Source organism: Aptenodytes forsteri, unplaced genomic scaffold (genome assembly GCF_000699145.1).
Source record: "Aptenodytes forsteri isolate BGI_AS27 unplaced genomic scaffold, ASM69914v1 Scaffold252, whole genome shotgun sequence".
NCBI classification, from domain to species: domain Eukaryota; kingdom Metazoa; phylum Chordata; class Aves; order Sphenisciformes; family Spheniscidae; genus Aptenodytes; species Aptenodytes forsteri.
This window is the reverse complement of record NW_008794281.1, coordinates 1,335,053-1,357,249: the sequence shown is the minus strand read 5'-3', so window position 1 is coordinate 1,357,249 and position 22,197 is coordinate 1,335,053. Positions and strand designations below refer to the sequence as shown.

Below are 22,197 nucleotides of genomic sequence, written 5' to 3'. Positions count from 1 at the left end.
CCCCCCCCCACCCCGCCCCCTTATGTTCCTCATCCAGGAAAAATGACAGGTCATCTAACCATGCCAACTTTATAAAACAGCTAACGTGCGTATTACTCCCAGTCTCTCAGATGAAATATTAAACCTGTTTAAAAGAGATTTTTGTGTAGTCCCTAAATGCTGCAAATTGGAGGAAATTAACCTGTTGCAGGGTCTCATGGTAAAGTAAGTGGCGAGGGGAATTGGCACTAAGAATTTGAGCTGGGATGAGATGTGCCTGGGTTGGGAGATGCATTTTCTTTCTGCAGCCCTGAATGTACTTTAAACTGAAAGAAAGAAGATTAATAAAAAGGGTAGTGTAATGCCAAGGAGAAATATATTTGCAGCATGTGGGTTAATTTAGAAAGCAGATGTAAGCCCTAGTAACAATATAAATAGTATAACATCCAGTTAAATAAAAATCTCATTTTAATTTTGCCAAGGAAGATGACTCTACAAAACAGGAGGAACCAAATCACATGGTGCATAGTTTGTGCCTGGTGATGGCAGCTGGCTGAATTCAAAGGCAAGTCTACGTGAAGGAAGTCTAAATCAGCGTAATTTATATCTTTAGTCTCTATCCCTTGCCATGCAATTGAAAGCAACATCAGCTGAGATTTTAATAGGTTCTTAGGAACTTAGCGGCCAGATTCAGCACCGATGTACCAGGAGGTGTGAAAGCAATTGCATACGTCAGTGTAATTCTAAGGGAGTCTAAATCTGGAACTAAAAGATACAAATCATCATTTAATTAAGATATAAATCATCGCTTAAATGCTTTTAAACTTACTCCTAATGCCTGGCATAGTGATTTAGTAGTCCCTTTTATTATGTCTGAATCTGACCCGTTAACTGTACTTTGACACATTCACAGATGAAAATACCCAAGCAACTTGCTTTCCTCCAGTTATTTCCTTTGAAAGCAGTTCACGGGGCTTTAGCAAAGAAAGTATTTGCCAAGGTCAACAGATCATAACCGCTCCACATCAGAATAAAATTTAATAGAAATGATTTATTAGGCCAGCTCAGATTTCAGTGGAAGTTTCCCAGAAATTTAAGTGCTATGAATGATCCCGTTCCTAACCAAATAATTTAGAGGTTTCTTGAGGCAAGACGATTCCTTGCAAAATACTGCAGAGGGAGCTCGAAGCCTGGGAGTGTTTCAGGCTGAGCCTCTTGACTTCATGGTCTTAGCTGGAGGAGCAGGGCAAAGAGAGCAAAGAAAGATTCATTTCTGCCGCGCCTTCAGTGAGGTGTCAGTCACCAGGACATTCAGGCAACAAACACCCATTTAGAGCCTGTGGACACGAAATGGCGAAGCGCGTGGCTGCCCTTCGTGGGGTCCGTGCACCGTCATGTTGCGTGAATAAACGTGGGGTGGCTGAAAGGTTGCTTGGGAGGGTTCATGGCTTATTAAACAGCTGCTTTAAAAAGCGGTATATTAATCCACGTGCCCTGAACGGTAAACGTTTTGGTAAAACGTATGCAGCTGTGCTGAACCACAGGTGTCTGAGATGTGTTTGCATGGAAACTTTGGAAGATGCTTTGTGTTTTCTAGCCAAGGCAGTCTACATTTCTGGCTGATCCCTCCTCTTTGCTCTTGCAGCGTACTCTGATCTGGTATGGGGCTGTGGAAATGTCTGGCAGTTTCTGCAGGTGCTGCAGTCCCTCTGATGTAATCTGATTTGCTATTAGTGCTCATTAACAAGTATACGAGTTGCTGAGTCCACCTTTGATGACTGTTTTCTCTATTACTGTCAAGCAACTTACTCTTGATATGACAAATAAGCTTTCTGTAAATACTAAGAGCTTGTCTTCTCTTTTCAGCCAGCCCCTTTTCTGTAACAAGGGATGTGCTTGCAGCATGCTGTTGACACACCAGAACTAGTTTTAATCTAGCTATTTCCGATGCTGGTTGCAACACAGCTACTTCAGCACAGTACATGGCATAGTCCAATCAGAGATAGTAATGCAGATATTCAAAGAAATCTCTCTCCTTTCTGAGGCCCACAGCGAGGGCTGCACACACCGGTAGAGTTTCCAGTGTTAATACATGTATTTTTCTTCTTTGCTTTTGTTCTGAGCTACATATCTGCTGCTTCATACGTACTTTGCTTACCTTTGATATGTTTAAAGCTTAAATCACTGCTGTTAGTTCAGTCCTGTTGTATGAGGGTAAAGCTCTGCTCCCGGGCTCGTAAGCTGCAAAGGATGTGCTTCTGTAGGAACTCCTGTCTGGTTTTACAGAGCAGAGAGAGGTGAAAGACTCGGTGGATCAGGACTGTATCTTGACAGACTTGATGGTGTAGTTGCTTTAAATAACATGCAGGATGAAGAGGTAGTCAATAGGTGTCTTCAAGTCAAGGAGAGCTTGCTGGCCTACTGCTGTTTCTTTGCAAGCTGCTTAATGGTACTTGTTAGACTGGCTGGGCTGATCGTCAAGGGGGAGGTAGAATTGTCAAAGGGGTATTTGTTTCTTTTATTAGCAAGTGGAAGCAAAAAGGCTAATTGCATACAGTGGAGGTGGCGTCACAATTCAAAGCATTCTGTCGTGATAAGAGAAATCTATATGCCGATGCACACCCTCCGAGTGGACTGCACGATGCTTTCAAAAGCCCCGCAGCTAGAGAGGGGAGTACTCTTGCCTTTTTGACTGAGGAATGAGAAGCATGATGGGATGCAGTTTCAAGTTGCCTGAGTCCATAGAAACTGGAGTATTTAAGCACTACAGTGTTTTTAAATGAAGCGGCTTTGATAACTTTTCTAACTTATCAGACAATTCATTAACAAATAACCCAGGGCAAATTTAAAATTCTCATCCCTGACAGTTCTGAGACACAGGTTGGACAGACTTCTTGTCATAGACTAGATATATTTAATCCTGTCTCAGTGCTGAGAAACTGTTTCTCTTTTGAGGTCCAGTCAATTGTACACTTCTTTTATTACAACTGCCGTTCTCTCTCAAGGGAATTAGGAGCATCTCAGTTTTTCATGTTGTCTTCAAGATAAGAGTGGTATTAAAAAAATGCAACCCCCTCCCTACTGGTTGAATTGGGCAGTAACAGGTTTTTTGTTTGCTTGCTTGCTTGCTTTTTTACTCTCACGGTGAATAAACTGATTTCCATAAAATTTCTCAATATACTTATTCCACGCCTCTCATCCATTGTTTGCAAAATCCTAAAATGCATGTTTTCAGCAAAGAAAAGACAGTTTCTGCACTTTCTTTTGTGAATGAATTGATCCGTCCGTGTTTCTTTTGTCAGATATTACCTCTGTTGCTGTAACATCTAGCGTAGAAAGAAGTGCTCTAGTAAAGAAACTATTTGTGAAGAGACTTAGGATCCTAGAAGAAAACTGTCCATGGCAAAAAGGCCTATAAGAAAGGTTAAATTATTGTGGGTTGAAAGAGAGAAAATTAGAAGCGGAGTGTGGGAAAAGCAAATAAGTATTGAGAAGAAAGTGAACTCCGGCACAAATAGGTTGTATACAGATAAAAGATCTGGCCAAGTAACAACAACAACAAGCAATAAGTTGTTAACAGATGCTTGAACTTAATATTGAAACAGGGGAAGTGTTGATATAATTCTGTTGATATAGTTCTGTTGTGTTATTGTTGGCAGAAGAAGTTAGTTTAACTTTAGGGGAAGGGTAAATTGTAGACTTTTGTTTATATTCTCCAGCTAAAAACCTCCGATTTGACTTTTTACCTATTTTTGTACTGAATTTTCATCATACCATGTAAGTATGAAATCATTCAGACAACCATTTCACATGTCAATAGAGCTATGTGTATATATTAGACCAGCACATTTCATTCCTCTGAACCATATTCATTACTTAAGCTCTGCAACATCAATTTTGCACTTGGAAAAACAGAAGAACAGAGAAAACAGGAAACGAGGGTTGTCTGCACAGGAATGTCATTGTGAAATAAGCCGGGGAGGAAATAAAAAACCTCCCCAAATAGTAGTGAATGATCACTAGATCTCTTTTTGGGCCCTTTCTATTTCTATTCTATTCAGTCCCTGGTGGAACTGGACTAAGCTGACCTGTAGAGCATTGGAAGTGTCCGCTCTCTGAGGGTTACCTTAGAATCGCCATGTGAGGCAGCTATTCTGAGCAATTTCCTCCTGAAGATAAACCTACAGCAGAATGTGATACAGAGATGCCAAATCTCATGCAAACTTATGCCGAGGCATGTCCACATGCCTGTCGCCCGCAGTGCCGCACAGAGGTACTGGCGTGGGTCTGGAGGCAAAGTATCTCCCTTAGGGTGGTGAAGAGCCACTGTACTTAAGTCATTTGTGAGTCCAACGCTCGCTCCGACCCGTTGACTCTCAAAGCCGTACTGGGGACCGTGCCCCGTTGCGCAGTGGTGGGCTCTGTGCCTGGTTGAGATCGAAGCAAAGGAAGTTAACGATGCAAACTGGAAGCTGCTATTCATCCAGAGAAATAATCCAGTGGTTCTGATTGCCAGGCTTGAATGCCAATACTAATTAATTTCTGAAGAGTATATAAATTTGTTCTTTGTTTTCCTGAGCTGCTGTATTGCCAGTTCCCAAGCCCAATAAAAACATGAAAAGGTAAATACTTACACATTAAGATTTAATTTCTTGGATAGAAAATAAATGGAGGTGTTTTTCTTCGGTCTCCTTTTTTGCATTGGAAAATACAATATTCTGAGCAGCTATAAAAAAGGTTACGATAACTTAAAATTAATTATTTTCCAGAAAATGGATCAATTTTGCATTAGTTTGCACCACTTCAAAGTATTTCTTACAAGCGTGCAAATAGTCCTACACCACAGGACTTCATCCTCCCACCTAAGGAAAAGGGTTTTCTTCCCCTTTCCTTACTGAGTACAGCAGCACTCAATTGCCTGCTACACAGCATTGCAGGTGAAAAAGTAGCGGCAGGGATTTTTTTTTGCCTGTGAATATTCCAGCTCTAATCTCTTCTGCATTGACAGACTCTGCTTTGGACCTGGTCATTGTCATGAAAATGGTGTGAAAAATCTAACCATGTCTTTGCATCCAGCCTGCAGAATGGCCTTGTCACCGACCAGAAAATATCTTGGCCTCTAAATGTCTCCCTGAGTTACTAAAATTTCACTTTAATAAATATATATGAATGAGCCTGGCCACACTTGCTTGATTTCTGAGTTAAACTCAGGTGTTGTGAGCTCACTACAGTGACTGGAGATAATGAGAAACCAAGGCGGGGGATACATTTCCTAAAAACAAGTATTACCTTAGATACCTGTGACTGGCAATAGAATTACCCGTTAGAGGAAAAATCAGTGGATTTTTGTTCTTCCCTTCAAGAATGTGCCCATACAGTATTTTCCGTCTGAGTCATTATCTCACCGTCATTGAAGTTGGAAGGTGTAAGGTTTTTTTCAAATCTGATTAGAGAGGGAGTGCCTTGTCTGCTCGAACATAATACAGTTATTATCTGGAGCGCTCATTTCCTTTTAAAAAGTGAATAGTTTTATGCAACCGTTAAGTGACACAGGATATGACTAGGTTAGTTACTCATAGGGATTTAGATATAATAAACAAGAAAGCAAATCTGGTTTCATCATCCCCCTCGATTCTTGGAAGCATTTATATATTTTCCTTACAGTCTGTGTACTACAGAAGAAGGAAGCTACACACGCCACAGCGTTGTCTGCCTACCCTCAAAAAATTCACGTACTGCATTTTCTTTTTTCTTGAGAAGTTCTTGTTCAGAGATACCACCGAAATTAAATGACTTGCAACATAAGATCAGACCCAAGCTCACCCTCTCTTGTCTCTCAAATATACATATAAACATACGGCTTTGCTGTTATTCAGCAATTATGAAGTGAGGCTTTTTAAAGCAGAAGTAGCCTGTCTTACATCTTTGCCAAGTACCTGAACCTGGAAGTGATTAACTGTCATTTCTTACCCACAAGAAGACCCAGAAATGACTACCAGCTTAGCTCTACAGCTCTCTTTGGTCAGAGCTAAAAGACAAGCATCATAAAGTTGCGGAGAAATTTGGTTTCAGAAGTAAAATTCAAAAAGACAAAAGCGAAGAGGTTTAGTAGAATTTCAGAACTGACTCTCGGTTTTACTTCTTTCACTCTTTGCAGCCAGGAAGAAGATGTAGCTGAAATTCACGTTAATTTACTCTCAGGACTTTCACTGTTCCTTCCCTGCTCCCAACTCCCTCCCGCTCCCACCAGTGCCTGAGTAGAGTATAATACCTAAATAACTCTAGGAGTGTGGCCCAGAATCTACCAGATTGCAGAGCTGTTTCATTATGCACACCGTCTCTTGCTGACCGGAGAGGTCATGCAGTACACCTGGAGTAGTCTAGCCTGCTAAGATTTATTACTTTCCCACTTGATGGCTAATTACTTGTAATTACCTACCTTCTTTACCTACAGATGTATTTTGAAGATTAATACATTAAGAAATGTGAGCTGCTCATCTAATTACATGCTCCTACCAAGGCAGATGGGAATTCCATCCTTGTGAGCACCGTGCCACGATGACGCAACGCTGCCGTCTCGGTTCAAAGCGGGCAGCACAAGCACATCAGCCACTTACCTGCACATCGTCTTTGGGGCTTGAGACACTTACCTGCTACAGAACCAAAGGGCTTGTACCAACTGGGACCCGACTTCAACGTTGGAAGCTGTGTGAGAGTTTATAAATCGTTCTGGTCAACGTTAAAAATAAGTGTGTTCCTAGAGGAACTGGTTATTTTCAGTTGCCGAGGATCATGGTATTATTTGCAATTCAGTATGTCAGTGGAGAAGGCATAGTCACCAAGGCCTCACTGATGCTGGAGAGGTCTTCCCTTTCTTACTCTGTTTTCATCCATTTCCTTCCAAAGGACTAAAGCCTTCCAGCTTTCATCTGAACACAAGATCAACAGTATTGTACCGCTTGGCAGGATGAGATTGCACCTCACTACAAAAACATTGGCAAAGGCTACCTGATAACCTACCTACAAGATGGCCTCGCCTTAGGATGCGATTCTCTTTCCAGCAAAACAACTTCTGTGGCCGACCTGCCAGCTAACTTGGATCCGAGAACATCAATCAAAAGCCTTTTCTTCCTCCCTTCCCTTTTTGCACCTTTTCCCTAGACTCCATCTCATATATTTCAACTGGCGAAGATGGCCACTCTTTTTTAATTTAGAAATAAAAATAAGGAATAACCTTTTCTTCTGCTCTAAGAAAGATTGATTAACTACCCGCATTTGACTCTTGCTCTGAAAAACGGACTTGGTTACGCTTTTAAGTTTGTTCAGCACAAGCACCCTGCTAAATATTTTGTGTTTTGATTCTTTTTCTCATGAGCATTGTGATGGATGCATTTCCCATTTTGGCATGAATTTTCTCACACAGGTGGTACTAAGCAAGATGAAAGCTATGACCTCAAAACCTTCAAACTTGTGTAACTAAGTTCACATGACTGTGTCATGCCTTTGATTTTCTGAGCCCTTTACCTCGTGGAAACTAACTCAACAGTGTGCAGAACTCTACTGCTTGCACAACTCATCTGCATCAATATATTTTGGCTCTAGCTGGCATTCTGGGTTCTGAAAGTACCATAGAGTAAGTGTCATGAATTTTTATTGTAAGTGGAACCAATCGTTCAATAAGCAATGCTTAGCCTCATGCAAAGTGCGCTGCAGTCAAAGGGACTCAAAGGAAATATTTTCTTTGGCTTCAGATGGCCTCAAATCAGGCGGCATGCATGGTATTAAAAATTAAGGAAAGAGCTTAAAATTAAAAAGAAGCCACATTAATAGTTAGTTTCTTCTTCAGAAAGGCCTGTTGGGCTAAAAAAAGGAGGAGGTTAAAAAAAGAACTTTGGTTTTTCTTTGCTGTACTAAAAATGGCATATTGTGTTTGGTCACGGAATAAATAGTACTCAAACGTGAAAAGAATTGAACCAGAGTTTGAATGGAATCCATATAAATTTTAGGACACGGTTTCTTCAGGGGCAAAAGGAAAAAGAGTTTTTTACTCCGAAAACTTCACAGGAAAATATAAATGGACTCAAGTGATCTACGAAACTTCAGGAGAGTTCAGACTCCTGAGGTAACAAGATGAAAAGTAAATTGTTTTATTATTGCTTATTGGAAATCGCAACAGCCAAAAAGATCATTAACAGCTCCGGACCAGAGAACACTAAGGGTTTAAAAATAGAAATGTGTCTGTGCTTTGACTTCAGGCTTATTCACCCTTAAGCTATTTAAGACTGCAAAATATTTGTAAGACAGTATCTTAGAAACACAATGACATGGAAATCCAGAAGATTCAGACTCGTACTGTCAACACAATAGGGTGGGTATGATTTCCTCCTCAGATGCACCAACTGAACTTGTGTCTTTGCCACAAACTTCGGGGAGCAAAAAGCAAACAGCGTGTTTTAGCCATGGTTCAAAATGGTCTACACAGCCACTTCCAGCCGTAATCTTTCCTACTATTGTCTGCATTTGCTCTTGGACTAGTAAACCAGTATAATGATTTTCCCATTCAATACATTAATACATTGGGTTTTGGCTTTTTTTTTTTTTTCCTTTGATCAAAGCGGGGCTGGGAAATGGGGTTTTGTACTTACAATTTTGTGGCAGAAGCATGCCAAGAGCAGGCTGAATGCACGTCGTGGAGATACTGTCAAATCAGTACAGAATTCAGCTGTATTTGTATGAATACAAATACTGCTATCTTTCGTCAAACCTGGCCCATATGGTAGCTGTGCGTCACGTCGAGGTATGTTCAGTTATTTCTTGGTCACCTCCAGATCCCTGCTTCTCTGTATTAAATTTCTTTTTTTTCCCCTCTTCCAGTGAATCCTTATTAGCGTAATCCCGCCTCAAATGTGCTATTGGCAAAACCAAAACTTGTTTCTACTTGTGTCACAAGTATGAAAAAACACTTCCATGAAAAGTACCACAACCGCAGTGCACATCTCTTTCTGGAAGGCATCATCTTATCTCTAATGAGCTCGTATCTACTATTTTGTCTTTAAGAGCTGACAAAACCAAACCAGTTACCAACTAGGCAGCGATTTACCTGCTTCTGGTTTTTATATCCATTATCTCAGAACTGAATTCCTACCTTCTAACTAGATTTCATTAGAGCGAGCATTAACGTTTTCTGGCTAGAAAGGGAGAATTGGTATGAAGCCTCATGCTTTGCCTTCTCACAGAACAGTTAAATGGGAGAAGGAGAAAAAATTGGAAACAGCAAGTCAGGTTCTGAGCCCAGCTTTGCTTGTACAGGTCCCACGAGGCAGTAAAAATGTGACATACACAGTGTAGCCATTCTGCTTCCTCAGCTACTTCCCTTCAGAGCTGAATTCCGCAAGACATAGTCAAAGAAATCCCCAAGTTTCATTCCTTTAGTTTTACCATTCCATTCTTTTCTTAATAATGAATACATTTTTCAATTTAAATGAAGAAACCAAATAGCATTCTTCCTCGTTACGAGCCCATTTCAAATGTCTTAGTGAAAGCTCTTACACGTTACGTTCTGCTAAATGCCTAAGACTAAAGTCAGAAGAAAATTAAAGCTCCCAGGATAAGATCTGTCACTTAATATTGAGTGTCGATGGTGCAGCCGTCTACGTCTGTGCTGGAAGCCAAACCTGCCTTTGTGCTCATGGAAACAGATGCGTCTTAGGTGGGATTCATTTAATCTCAAAGTGGGTATCTAAAGCAGTTAGAATACAAGATTTACCTTCTACGTTGTTAGGAAGATGTCTGTAAATGAAGTAGTCAATACCTGCAGACAAATCTCAGTTCTGGCCTCTGCTGTCTGAGCACACAAGGAGCACTGGAAAGGGCATCGCAGATCCCGTTTTAGGCAAACTGTAACACGAATTACTGTGTTTCTCAAATCTAACGGTACTCATAGTTGCACACTCGGAGCACAAGGAGGATTGGGAACAGAACCTGTCCCACAGAGGAAACTCTTGCATATTTAAGTTTATTTCAAATAAGTGTTCAAAGAAAAAAAAAACGGAACTAAAACAGATTTAGTATATATTTGCTTTTCTTAAAAAATGATTCCATGAAAGAGTTTTATAGTTATCTATGTAGTAATACAGTTTTTATATACAAAATTCCATTTCAAACAGTTTACTGTACAAAAGAAAGTATAAGCAACTGTTACTATTTCATGATTTCAGCAAATAATGAAAACTTCTGCTAAGTATGTGTTCAGGATATAGTTCTACCATTTACAGGAATGTCAGTATTAAGTTGGGAATACTTTCGGGTAAGTATTTACAGATGAAATTCCCTCCGAGGAAGTTCCCCTAAGATTTCTCTTCAGAACAGGTAGTTCATGTTTGGCTTTCTTCTGGATCTTTTGGAAGATCCAAGAAATACCAAGGAATGAGAGGAAGAACACTTTTTCAACGAGATGTACGGGCAGAATTCTGCTTGATTGATTCCCACTCACAGTCCTATTGCAGTCAGTGGGCCTGATCTGGTAAACGCTTAACTACCAGGCGTAATGCTTATTGTGTGAATAAATCAGGCAGGATTTGGCCCTACAGTAGTAAGCTATCAGAAGTTACAAATTTTAAAAATAGTGACATTCCTGCAAGTCAAAATACAACAGAAACAAGAGTTAACAAAATATAAGCCCTTTATTAATAAAAATCTTTGGTTGGATCAATATTTTAAATAAGCTTCAAGAATATTTGGTTAATATCTTTTTTTTTTCTTCCACATAATTTCTTTTCTGGTACCTTCTTTGGACAGACTACAGAAAAATATCAAGTTTACCACATACTTTAAAACAAATAAATATATCAAAAGCTAAATATGGCATTTTTTTTTAAGTTCTAGCATTAATCTTTAAATTAGTTTGGCAAAGAAAAAAGAAAAGGAAAAAAGAAATAACTAACCTCTCTTGAAAACAGTCTTTTGACGTTTGGTTTTGTAACAAACCATACAGTAGTTAGACTTTAAAGAAATCTTTCATTTTTATTTTATTTTTCAGTTTTATATTTGTAATGCAAGTGCCATGGACAAGACAAAGCAATAAAAGAAATGAGGTTAATTGCACCAATATTATTTGGAAGTGCAGTTTATCGTTTGACAAAGCAAAACTAAAATGTACTATGCTTAAAAAGAGTCGTACTGATGGGATTTAGCTAGGCTTCGTAAGTAAGGATTTTAGACTTATATTTTAAGGAAGCTCCTTGTATAAAAGATAGAGTATTTTAAGACACAAGAGAAGTCCTGTAACTAACTGAATGTCTGGTCCTGTAGCCCCAGTGCAGGCAAAACTTCCACTGAAGACAGTAAGTGGGACATGGTTTGGATTTACTCCTCCGGCACAACCTCTGGGAACTGCCATCCAACAGCAGAAAGTCTGCGGGAGCAACTGGCTGTGAAAAACGGGTGCAGACTCCTTTCTCCTGCAGAGGATAGAGGGCTACAGAGAAAAACCTGGCTAAGAAAGGGATGTGCTAAAACAACGGGGAAAAGGGAATTTCCTCAGCAACAACAGTGTCCGAGTACTAGGCAGGGCAGTGTGAGTCACTGGAGCTCTACGTGTGCTCGTTAATTCAGGGCATTTAACAAAATGCTCTGTGATCGTCTACCTGCTGGGAGGATCTCCGAAATTGTGCTGCTGCTGCCTGGCCATGAGCGAGGAGCTGCTGGGGGACTGCACAAACACAGCTGAAGCAGCCTGGGGCACTGAGGTAGCTTCATCCACATCAGTCGTTCGTTGGTAAAAAAGAACTTTTCCAGATTCACTTTTCTGATGTTTCTGAAGAGAGCAGTGCCCCGGTGAAGGTCTCGGGTGCACAGCAGATTGCCACAAGTGCCCCACGCACCTGTCTGACTCCAAAGCTCAGCGGGAGCTCTGCTTGTTTCAGACCTGCAGGTTCAAACACAGATGCCTGCCAGCAGAGCTAAACCCTATCTTGGAAAGCAGGTCAGTCTGGTAGGCTTCACGTGGTTTCTCTCCTGCCAAAAGGAATACCAGGGCACACTCTACAGCTGATTTTGCATATACGTTATCTAGTTACCCCACGGACCTTCAAGCCTGGGGTTCCAAAAATATTTTAAATTAGTAGTATTATTATTACTTAAAATTTACCTTTATTTAGTTAGTTAATTAATAGGCTAAGGTCAAATTCTCAGAGAATATCTCTACCAGGACGTACTAAGTACCTGCATTTATTAATGCACACCGTCAATAGTGTTATCTATCGATGAAATATAAAAATTCCCTGCATTACTGAGCTTGTGCAAAAGAAAAAACAACATTATCAGAAATAGAACGTGGTCCTCCATATTTGTAAGAAGGGCGTTTCTCACAAAGATGGGAGCAAAATGGCAGCACATCCTTCAACACGCACCAGGTTGTCCATTAATCGAGTCCTGCCCTTTACGCGATGGCTTGCGTATCAGTGGAATGCCCCGACATACCCAACTCCCTCCTCTTCTATACATCAAGAGGGTACGAATGGCAGGAGGACAAGCTCCCACTGTGGCTCCTGGAGAGTCTGGGGCTGTGATTGTTACAGTTTTCACCTTTTTTCTTGTCCTTGTCTTTCCAGGTTTCCAGCATTTGCAGCTTCCCTTGCTCTTCTCTCATGAAGACCTCCACCATGAGAACTTTCTCTTTATGAATCTGCTGACTAATGTCCTTGGGAATGTCTGGGATAATCCAGTCAACAAAGTCACTCATAAACATGACCAAGTTCTGAAAATGAAATTGTGAGAAAATGTCAGCAAGGTCAAATGAAAGGATGACTGCAGGGGAAGGGGCCATTTTTGGTGTACTTAGGAAGGAAGAATGAAGAAAGGACAATATTTGAGTTGGGCTCAACTGCACGTCGCAAGTCTGATACTGAGCCAAACTTACCTCAACTTCTTGTTCACGCTGGAAGCAGAGAAAAATGGCAGGCACAGATCTCTATGATTTATGTACAAATACCGTCACAGCCACTTAGAAATCCAAAGGAAATACTGTCATTGATAAATGGCTTACGAGTTTTACATCAGAAAGGCAGAAGCAAATAGCAAGAGGTAAAATGATGAAAGTTGGTAAAACACATTCCAATGAAATGTTTCCGATTTAAAAACCTTGATTCAATGAAAGGGAGGTCTTTCACAAAGAGATACATATTTTATCCAAAAAAAAGGGAGTAAGTTTTGAAACAAGTTGTTTAGATAAGGCAGACTTAAACCACTCGTGACACAATTACCAGCATCACTGTTGTGATCGAATAATGTCATTTAGTGAAAAATTACAAGCTTTTGCCTTCTTGTTCAGATGGGAGATTAACTGGGAAATTTTGGAAATTTCATTTCTTGGCTAGGTCTAGAAATGAGTTTGGATGAAATTTATGCCGCTTCAGTGAATTTGTTGATGTCCTACTGGAGAAATTGGTGGGACCTAGTTAGTATCAGCCTTGTGCTTTGCTGCTCGCTAAGGTCATTAAGTTGCTTCTGCATCAAACCAGTTCAGGGAATCCCTGGGGATGAATTTTTCCACTGGGGATATACCTGGGCCTGGGTGGGCGGGAGGAAGAGGGTGAACGAGGATGGGCAAATTTCTTTGCTTTTCCATGAAACAGCTGAGAAAGAAGGTATCTTCTTTGGCCTAATAACTTATTTCCAAAGGTGGCTTGCCTTATGTAGCTGAAGAAATAAGGTAACTCTTTTTCTTTCTTATATAAAAAGTGCCTGCAGCATAACCTACCTGGAAAACTATCACAAATGCTAATCTTGCTGCTAGGACAGCCCAGAAATCCTTTGAAATGTCATACTTGTTTTCGGACCAGGGGGGTTCTCGATAATCTTTGTATCTGCAAAAGAAGACTCAGTAAATCAGTGACGTCATTCAGAAATTTTAGCACCATGAGGTATTAATACCCAACAGTCGAACAGTGAATTGAACCGTCTAAAAGCAAGTTCACCATTACAGCATGACGCTGTATTGACCTCTCAGAAACAAGACACAGCTGAAAGCCTCCCACAGCCTTCAAGTTTTACTCAAAATTAAAGGTCTTCAGTCTTAACACCCTCCAGTTAGTACAAATAACATCAATTCTGCATAAAGACGGAGTAAACTGCACAGCTTGGATAATTTATTTTCTTTTAAGATTGGTAAAAAAAACCCCGCCGTATATTTTTCAGACTAATTTTACTGACAAAAATACTGATCTTGGATCCATAGAGTGTGTTATGCTATGTGGTGTTCTCCTTGTTCATGATTAGCAAAAGGACGCGGCTAAATTTTGCCGTATAGAGGGAAGGTGAGAATTTTGCCTTAGCTATGGGTTACAAAAAAAAAAAAAAAAAAAATCTGTGAGCTAATCAACAAGAACTTGTTAGAAATGGGACCGAGAAAAATACATTAAATTTAAAACCACAGCATCCTGTCAATATTTTGAAAGAATTAGGGTTCCATATTTTCAAATGATTTAAAAATCCCCGGAATACGGAAGAAATTATGGGATGGGACGGGAAGAAGAAAGAGGCTGTGACTCGAAAGCAAATAAACCTGGCATTTTTGTACTGGACCATGACACTTAACATTTCCGTTCTGTAAGTTCTGTGCGAAAAACATGTTTGCCAACTTCATTTATCCTGTGCCCAAGGATCACCAGAAGGAAACCAGGAGAAAGTAAAAGCAAGCAAAGCTAATACATATGCAATTTTGGTTGGTTTTCTCTTTCATCTCAGAGTGATTTTTCTGTTTAGCAGTCATTTCAGCACATTAACTTGTACTATTCAAATTTATAAAGAATACAAATTAAAAAATAATACGATTATAAAGGCGGGGTTTTTTCCTGGTCAGTTTGTGTAATTTTTTAGTATATGTATACCAAAGTCATCTTTTTTTTCTCCCCTGGAGTGTCTCTTTCCTCCTTGTTCTCCTCTTCTTCCTCTTCCCCCCACTGTCCCCCTTTCAGTTTTGCTGGTCTAAGTGCTTGCACTGTGATATTTGGCTTTCGTCCCCAGTTCTAAGCGTTAAAACATTCGTTTTGAAGATGATGCATATCTAAGGAAGCCTAGGCAGAGCATGCATTTCAGCACTGGCCTCATTGCTTCATAAGCTGAAATATGCAACAATAATTTTCCTTTAAAAATGAAAAGAATATGTAGAAATTGTTGCAGATTTCCTGTACGATGACACTTTAAGTAGGTCTTAAGTTCCAGTGCAGATAAGGGTGCTATTACTCTCATCAGGAATTGCTACAGAAACTGGCCAAAAAAAGAGAGCTGTGCTGTGAAGTCATGGTCATTACATCAATAGCATGTGATACAACAATATGACATCAGAGTAACATCATTTTGTTCCCTTAAAGCATCACTGTGCTGTCTATCATTATTTATCTCCTCTCCTGAAAAAGGGAATACATAATAATAAAAATCTTTGCACGGACAAACACTGAATTTAACAACGCTAATCTCTATTTCCCAAAATAAGCAGTACTTCATATTCAGGTTTTGTGGATGCTTAATATGTAAGCCAAGACGTTCAAGGCAACGGATCCATCTGATACAAAAGGCTACCAAGGTGCTAAAAAGGTATTGAACAGACAAGGGACCTGCCCCAGGAACGTAAAAATTTCTCCCATTCTTAGTCAGCTGTGAAAATACTTAAAATTAGTTATCATTCAAGAGAGTACCTGCATATCTGAACCTCGTAGCCAAGATCCATGGGGTCGTTTGGAGCTGTTCCTGCTTGAAAATCGCTGACATTAAAAGAGGATAGTGTATGGTTCACGAAGCCATGCATGGTGCCATTCTCACTGTACATATACAGGTACACGAGGCGTGGAATGAAGTCGGATGTGAATGAGATCACAAATGCCTAAGCCATAAGAGCAAAGAGTGAGGGCAATATTCAGGCAGTGGTTAAGTTAATAATATACTCGAGTATGTCTTGCCCAAAACTCGCGCAACTCGGGGGCTGCTTCGGAAAACAAGGGGGGAGACTGCAGCCCACGGGGCCCTAAAAGTGGAGTATTCACCGCTGCAACAAGGTAGTATTTACTGCTCACTCTTCCGAGTTGCAGAATATTAGATGGAGTAGTTCCACGCCGACTGAGATTTCTACGTGGATAACAACCTGAACTCCCCAGAGGATGAAGCGGCCGTACCCCCCAGCACCAGAGGAAAGCAAAACACGGCGCTGTTTCCCGTCCCCCAGTCACAGCTTGTCCCTCATGCATTGTATAAAGTCCAACTGATGGATTTCCAAGTTCTTTTCTGTTCTGCAAACAACTGACAGCGAATTGACTCTTTCAATTCTCATTGCACTGCAAAAGGCCATTAATTGCATGTGGTTTTCAACTCCATCGAAATAAAAGGATGAGCAGACTGAGTGAGCCCAGTTTTATTTTTACGGTCACAAAAATTGCGTTTTATTTGGTTATTTAAAAAGGTTTTCTAAAAACGCCATACAGAAAATGCAAGACAGCCAATTCGGCCGAGTTCTTCATGACTTTAGCCTTTCTCATTTATCATTATTATGAAATATTCTCACTGGCATAAATCTCATGTACATGTGGAACAAACACAGTGCAAAATGTTTTAGTTATTTTATGATAAAGAGGGGTAGTACATAGATCAAAGAGGGAAAAAATAACACTGGTAATGACGAAGAGAGACTACACGGGAGAAAAAAGAAAAAAACAGAGAAATTATTTCCAAAGGAACAGAGGAGAAACGGCGAAGACAAATTAAAGCAGCGTACCAAATAACCAAAAGACCGGTTTGGCCATAGCACAACAGACACCTGTGGGCAAAACGAAGGGATTTCCAGTCTGGATAATGGCGAAAAACCCGAGAGGGCCCAGGGCCGCCTGGCCGTAAGCCCTACACGGCCCCTGTTTTGCTGCGTTGCAAACATGTTTTCAGCTTGTCATTTGGCTTTTTGTTTCCTCTTTCCCCAGGTGGGGTGCAGTGGGGATGATCGTTGTGGACGTCTATTCATGTAGAATATTAGAGCAGTACATAAATGAATATATTAAGGCGTGCTAAAATTTTCTAAGGGCTGGGATGTTCACTGTTGAAGTAAAGAAAAATATTTTCATGGCTTTTCAGAGCTAGCTGAGTGAGAGGTCATTTGGCTTTTTGTTTCCTCTTTCCCCAGGTGGGGTGCAGTGGGGATGATCGTTGTGGACGTCTATTCATGTAGAATATTAGAGCAGTACATAAATGAATATATTAAGGCGTGCTAAAATTTTCTAAGGGCTGGGATGTTCACTGTTGAAGTAAAGAAAAATATTTTCATGGCTTTTCAGAGCTAGCTGAGTGAGAGCAATGCAGTTCGATGCCAGATTTTCAGTGGAGGGACACTGCGCGCTGATGAGCTGAACTAACTCACACTCAGTTGACTACCGGACCCTCCATAGGTTTTAGCATTGAAATTAAAAGTGCATCATCTTAGTGATAGTATTTCAAAAGAGCAAAAGTAAGCAGCTGTGATCTTATTTGTTTGAAGGGCAAAACTGCTTTATGAAAACATTCTGGAAAAAAGCTGCAATGACCACTTACTATATTTTATATTATTTCTACTACTATCACAACTTTAAAATAAACACTGCATCCGATTCTCTAATATTGCAGAACATTTCTAAATCATATACTTTCACTTGATTTTAAGGGATTTATGCTGAAATAAAACTAATGGAGCAGAGTGGGAAAGCCAGCCTATTGAATTAAAATTTTATTCATGCCAAATTACTTACATTTATGATGACAGCAAGCTTTCCAATACCTCTGAGGATATTGTACCAGATTCCTAAGGAAGGAGACAAACATGTAAATGCTGCTCCAGTCATTAAAATTAGATAAATTACATTTTAATTAAGTGTTAGGAACACGTATGACTGTGCCAAACTGGAGTTTTATTTCAAATAAAAAAAGAACAAATTATAAGAGATTAATTTAATGACCTGTAAGCGAAGGGAGCCCGACTGTCTTCCAAAGCTATGTTGAGGCACCTTTTTTTTTGAGGTTTTAAGCTAAAGCTTCTTTGAGGAAGAGGAAGGCAAGCGTGAGACAGAGGAATACTGGCATAGGTAGAAAAGAAAAACATCACGAAATTTCCTTCAAACTTCTCAAATGCTTGAGGAGAATGAGAAAGCTACAGATAGGGAGCTGGAACCTCCGCACACATAGTGCAGAACGTACTGATCTACCCGTTTTAAGGATCTGAATCTGTTTCTACACTTTCTCATCACTATTGATCCTACCTCAGTTTCGAGAAAGCAAAGCTCCAGCGGAGCCACTCGGTGGGATTTTTCCATTTGCATCTGGAAACCGTATAGATAGGGGTTTTCTCAGCGTGGGCTCTGTGCATACAAAATGTAATACCAACCAACCCCACACTGACTCAGGTTCAACCCCTCTGGATTTAGTCTGAGGATGATGCATGAAGTCCCACAGCTCTGCCCCTTCCCCATCTCCAGATCCCATTCCTCACGGAAGGGCTTCTCTGAAGTCTACATGAAGTGCTGGTTTAGCGTACGTGGTCACGCACCCTTGTGCCTGGCCTCTCTAACAGTCTCCTCGTCATTAGTGACAGCTTGAAAATTTCTCCTTAGCTGAAGTACTCAAACTGCAAGATTCGGTGTTGATGGAAAAATCCAGGGCTGCTACCAGATCCGTGTGGTTACAGCCCTGATGAGCCACTCTCCTATTCCGGGTCTGAAGAGGAAGGAAGATGTAGGAGGCTTTACACAGGGTGACATCCCTGGAAGACTCCTCCGGCCTGGCCGAATCCTTTGCTTGATAGCTAACTCATACTTCATACAGCTTTGGTCTTCTGGCACAGCATACACAAGCCGGCCTGGACAGAGTACAGAACTGAACTTCAGGAAAAGATACGACAGGATCAGGGGAAGCAGAGATAGACCCCTGTCTGCTGCCAGTCGTTACCCACTGCCTTTAGCAGGTGGGACCTTCTCCCTTTCCTGATTCTGCTGACGCCTGCCCTAAAAACTTGTCTGGTTTGTCTGTGGCCATCTCATGGTCTCTGACTTCAGCATGTCTCTGAAAGAAGTGGGGTTCTTTCACCCACAAAAGTGGGATTGAATTGCAATAAATTGCAATTAACACCCTCCCAAAAACAACAAAAAAACCCCTCAAAAAACCCCACCACAACCAAAAAACTAACAACAGCTGCTCTAACATCTCCACCAGCAACCTTAGCCCGCAGCATCAAATGAGCCAGCCACAAAACACCCCGAAAGCTATGTCGTGGTAAAGGCAATAGCGTGACAAAACAAGATGTGTTCTTCAACTCTAGGATGATCCTGGGGCACGAGGATGAGGCCAAGGAAAAACTCTGCTTGCACAATACCAGAACGAACAGCGAGTTTGGTAACAGATCATAAACTTCTCTGCTCTTGCTGACTGGCTCTGTAATACGAACAATTATTTTAATGACCTTTTTACTCGTAAGTAACCAACATTTGGGAGAAATAGCTTCCTCATTACATGTACATATAGCTGTCGGCCCCCCGCAGCAAGGGGAGGACCGGTCTGTTGTCACCGTACAACCGCAGAGCCCAGCTCCAGCTAGATTCACTGCAGCTTTCAAGCTTCACCCTTCCGACATTCATGCTGAGTAGGGACAAAGGGATACATTTACCCACAGACTTTTGAGTCTCCTCTCATTCCCAGAGTTATTAAATGCAGAAATTTTTGCTTCTGCAAGAAAACTGCATTGCCAGGAAGAACTGTTGATGTGCAGAACCACGCAAGAGATTTCACTATTGTATTGATCATTTTGATTTGAAAAATGATATTGTTTACTTAATAAAATATTAATCTGAATTTAAAGCTCCAGTCCTTCTATTTTAAAAGTAAAGCCTCGATATGTTATGACAGTTCACGGTTAAGCCACAGTCTAATGTTTTGAATTTTCCTATAAATGTCTTCCTGTTAATGAAACTCACTCAGCATAATAATATCCTGCCATCAATCCAGGAATAAACAACAGGGATAACAATAGCAACGTCCACTTACCTATATCCTTTGCTCTGACTGCTACCGGTCTCCTCAGCTCAGTAACAAATTTTTTTGCATCTAGACGGATTTCAATGATGTTGTTCAACAAAGCAAACAAAGGCGCAAGCGGGAAGGATGCAACAAACAAAGTTACAAATCCAAACTGAATAACTGAAAAGAAAAAGGAACCGTTTCAATGGCTGTGGCCAGTATTTATCGAATGCATGCATCACTTCGTCAGTGCCACCCCCCCAAATTCTAACAAGATGACACTTGCTGGGAGACTAAACCACATTTTCTGCCTCAGGCACGGTTTGCCTGACCGCTGCTCCATTCGGGCATTGGAGGGCCAGTTGCCTCTCTTGCAAAAGCCGGGGCTGCTGAGGCAAGGCAAAGGAACTGGAAGGATGGGGAAGCTCCTAAAACAATTTTGCCGTGGGCGAGGCTGGCACAGGAGTGATCTGAAGGAGTGGGATCACGGCAGCGACCGCGTTAGCTCTACATAAACTCGCCATGCTCCACCCGGCAGGTTTTTAGCCCTCGCTAATCCCACTGGAAGCTTTCTCTTCTGAAGAACAGGAACTTACGGGCTTCGAAAAGGACACGACTGATTCTCTGCCTTTACTGGCAATAACGGGCTTCCTACAACCTGGGGTCATACTTGCTTTTGTTTGATGAGGACATCGCATTGATGTCATACCCATCCTGGTACTGTTAGAGCCCCATCTTCCTCTTCCTCTGTTACTTCCAAATGCTGATCTCACTAACTGCATCTTTTCTTATTTTTAGGAACCGACAGCATGACCTCGTAGTTCGTACCATTAAATTTCAATCTGTTTCAACTACTCTGAACGTCAAGGTCATCAGATACTCTAATTTGCCTTTGCATTTACTAGGCCTGCCAATTTTGGGTATTCGTATACTTCATTATCCTTTACCACTATTTTTGCCTAGTCATTCCTTAAAATACTAAATAAAGTTGCTCTTTGAAGACAGATCCTTCCAGAACGTCTGATACTGTAGCAAACAGCATTATGTCGAACAGTTCTCAGCCTTTCCAAGATTGAAAGTAGGAAGAGAAATGTAGTTGTACACCCACAGCAACGTAGAGCTGATATCCAGCGCTTAATTTCCATATCACTCACTCAACATAATACATTACTTGAAAAAAAAAAAATTATATGTGATCTGTCAAGTACAACCTGGTCTACAGGCACATATGTCTCTCAGATTTAGTCCAGATTTCAGAAAACAGAAACAACCTGGTGTGAGAATATGCAGTGGAAATTGTCAAATCCGAATTAAGTAACTTATTTCCAATGTAGGGTGCAACTGATGATAAAATGTGCCTCACAATCTCAAGTTTATGCCGTTTAATCATTTGCATTTGAAACTTGACAGTGACATGTCACATGGCTTGAAAGAAAATACCTAAAATACAGTGCTAAAGTAAGGGCTCATGAACAGCAGAGAGCACAATTCATCCCTGAAGCAGCCAGCGGTTGGCTGAAACATGCTGCAGTCCGAGACTATACGCTTTAATAATTAAGTTATGCCTCATAGCTGCTGTCCACCGAATCTACAGTTCAAAAACCTCAGCTCTCCATCCCAATTACTCTGAATAATTACAGTTTAAAATGCCTTCTTTCCACCTCACTCACTCATTTCCATATATTCAGGGGTAAGTCCAGCGAAAGGCTCCAGGTTATAGTCCATTTCATAACGCTGCTTTTTTTTCATGTGCTCTTCATGGTCTAAAGAACGCCGACGCTTTAATTTCATGTATCGTATAAATTTCTTCATTTTTCTGGGGGAAATGAAAACGATTCATTAGCGTGCCATTCCGGTCACAATGCCCGTTCTTCAGTTATTTTACATTAACAGACACAATAAGCTCCATACCTATTTTCATAAAAACTGCACAAGAGCCACACTGTGCTAAAAGTATCAGGGATCAGCGTATACAGCTACTGAGACACGGTTATAACTGAATCACACGTTCAGTATTACACCTCTTGCTAACCAGTAGGAAAGCAATAGATTGCCTAACACTTTTCAAAGACGTCCGCGTTGCTGGATGCAGCTGCAGCGCGGATGCAGGTATTTGCAATGCAGCAGACACAGGCTTGCTGCAAAAATCTTGCAGGTAGCCTAATGTCCTGGTTTCAGCAGGGATGGAGTTAATTTCCT

At 40.8% G+C, this 22,197-nt stretch overlaps 1 protein-coding gene across 1 annotated transcript in view; it reads right to left on the bottom strand.

Annotated features, from left to right (window-relative positions):
• Positions 1 to 9,982: 9,982 nt before the first annotated feature.
• ANO1 (anoctamin 1) overlaps positions 9,983 to 22,197 on the bottom strand; it is a 49,611-nt gene continuing 37,396 nt past the window's right edge. The window contains exons 19-24 of the mRNA XM_009286511.2: positions 21,669 to 21,814; positions 20,026 to 20,178; positions 17,742 to 17,794; positions 15,675 to 15,859; positions 13,739 to 13,844; positions 9,983 to 12,736 (exon numbers count right to left, since the gene is read on the bottom strand). Of these exons, the coding sequence (XP_009284786.1) occupies positions 12,476 to 12,736; positions 13,739 to 13,844; positions 15,675 to 15,859; positions 17,742 to 17,794; positions 20,026 to 20,178; positions 21,669 to 21,814 (904 nt within the window). The 3' untranslated portion in view covers positions 9,983 to 12,475. The remainder of the gene's footprint in view (positions 12,737 to 13,738; positions 13,845 to 15,674; positions 15,860 to 17,741; positions 17,795 to 20,025; positions 20,179 to 21,668; positions 21,815 to 22,197) is intronic.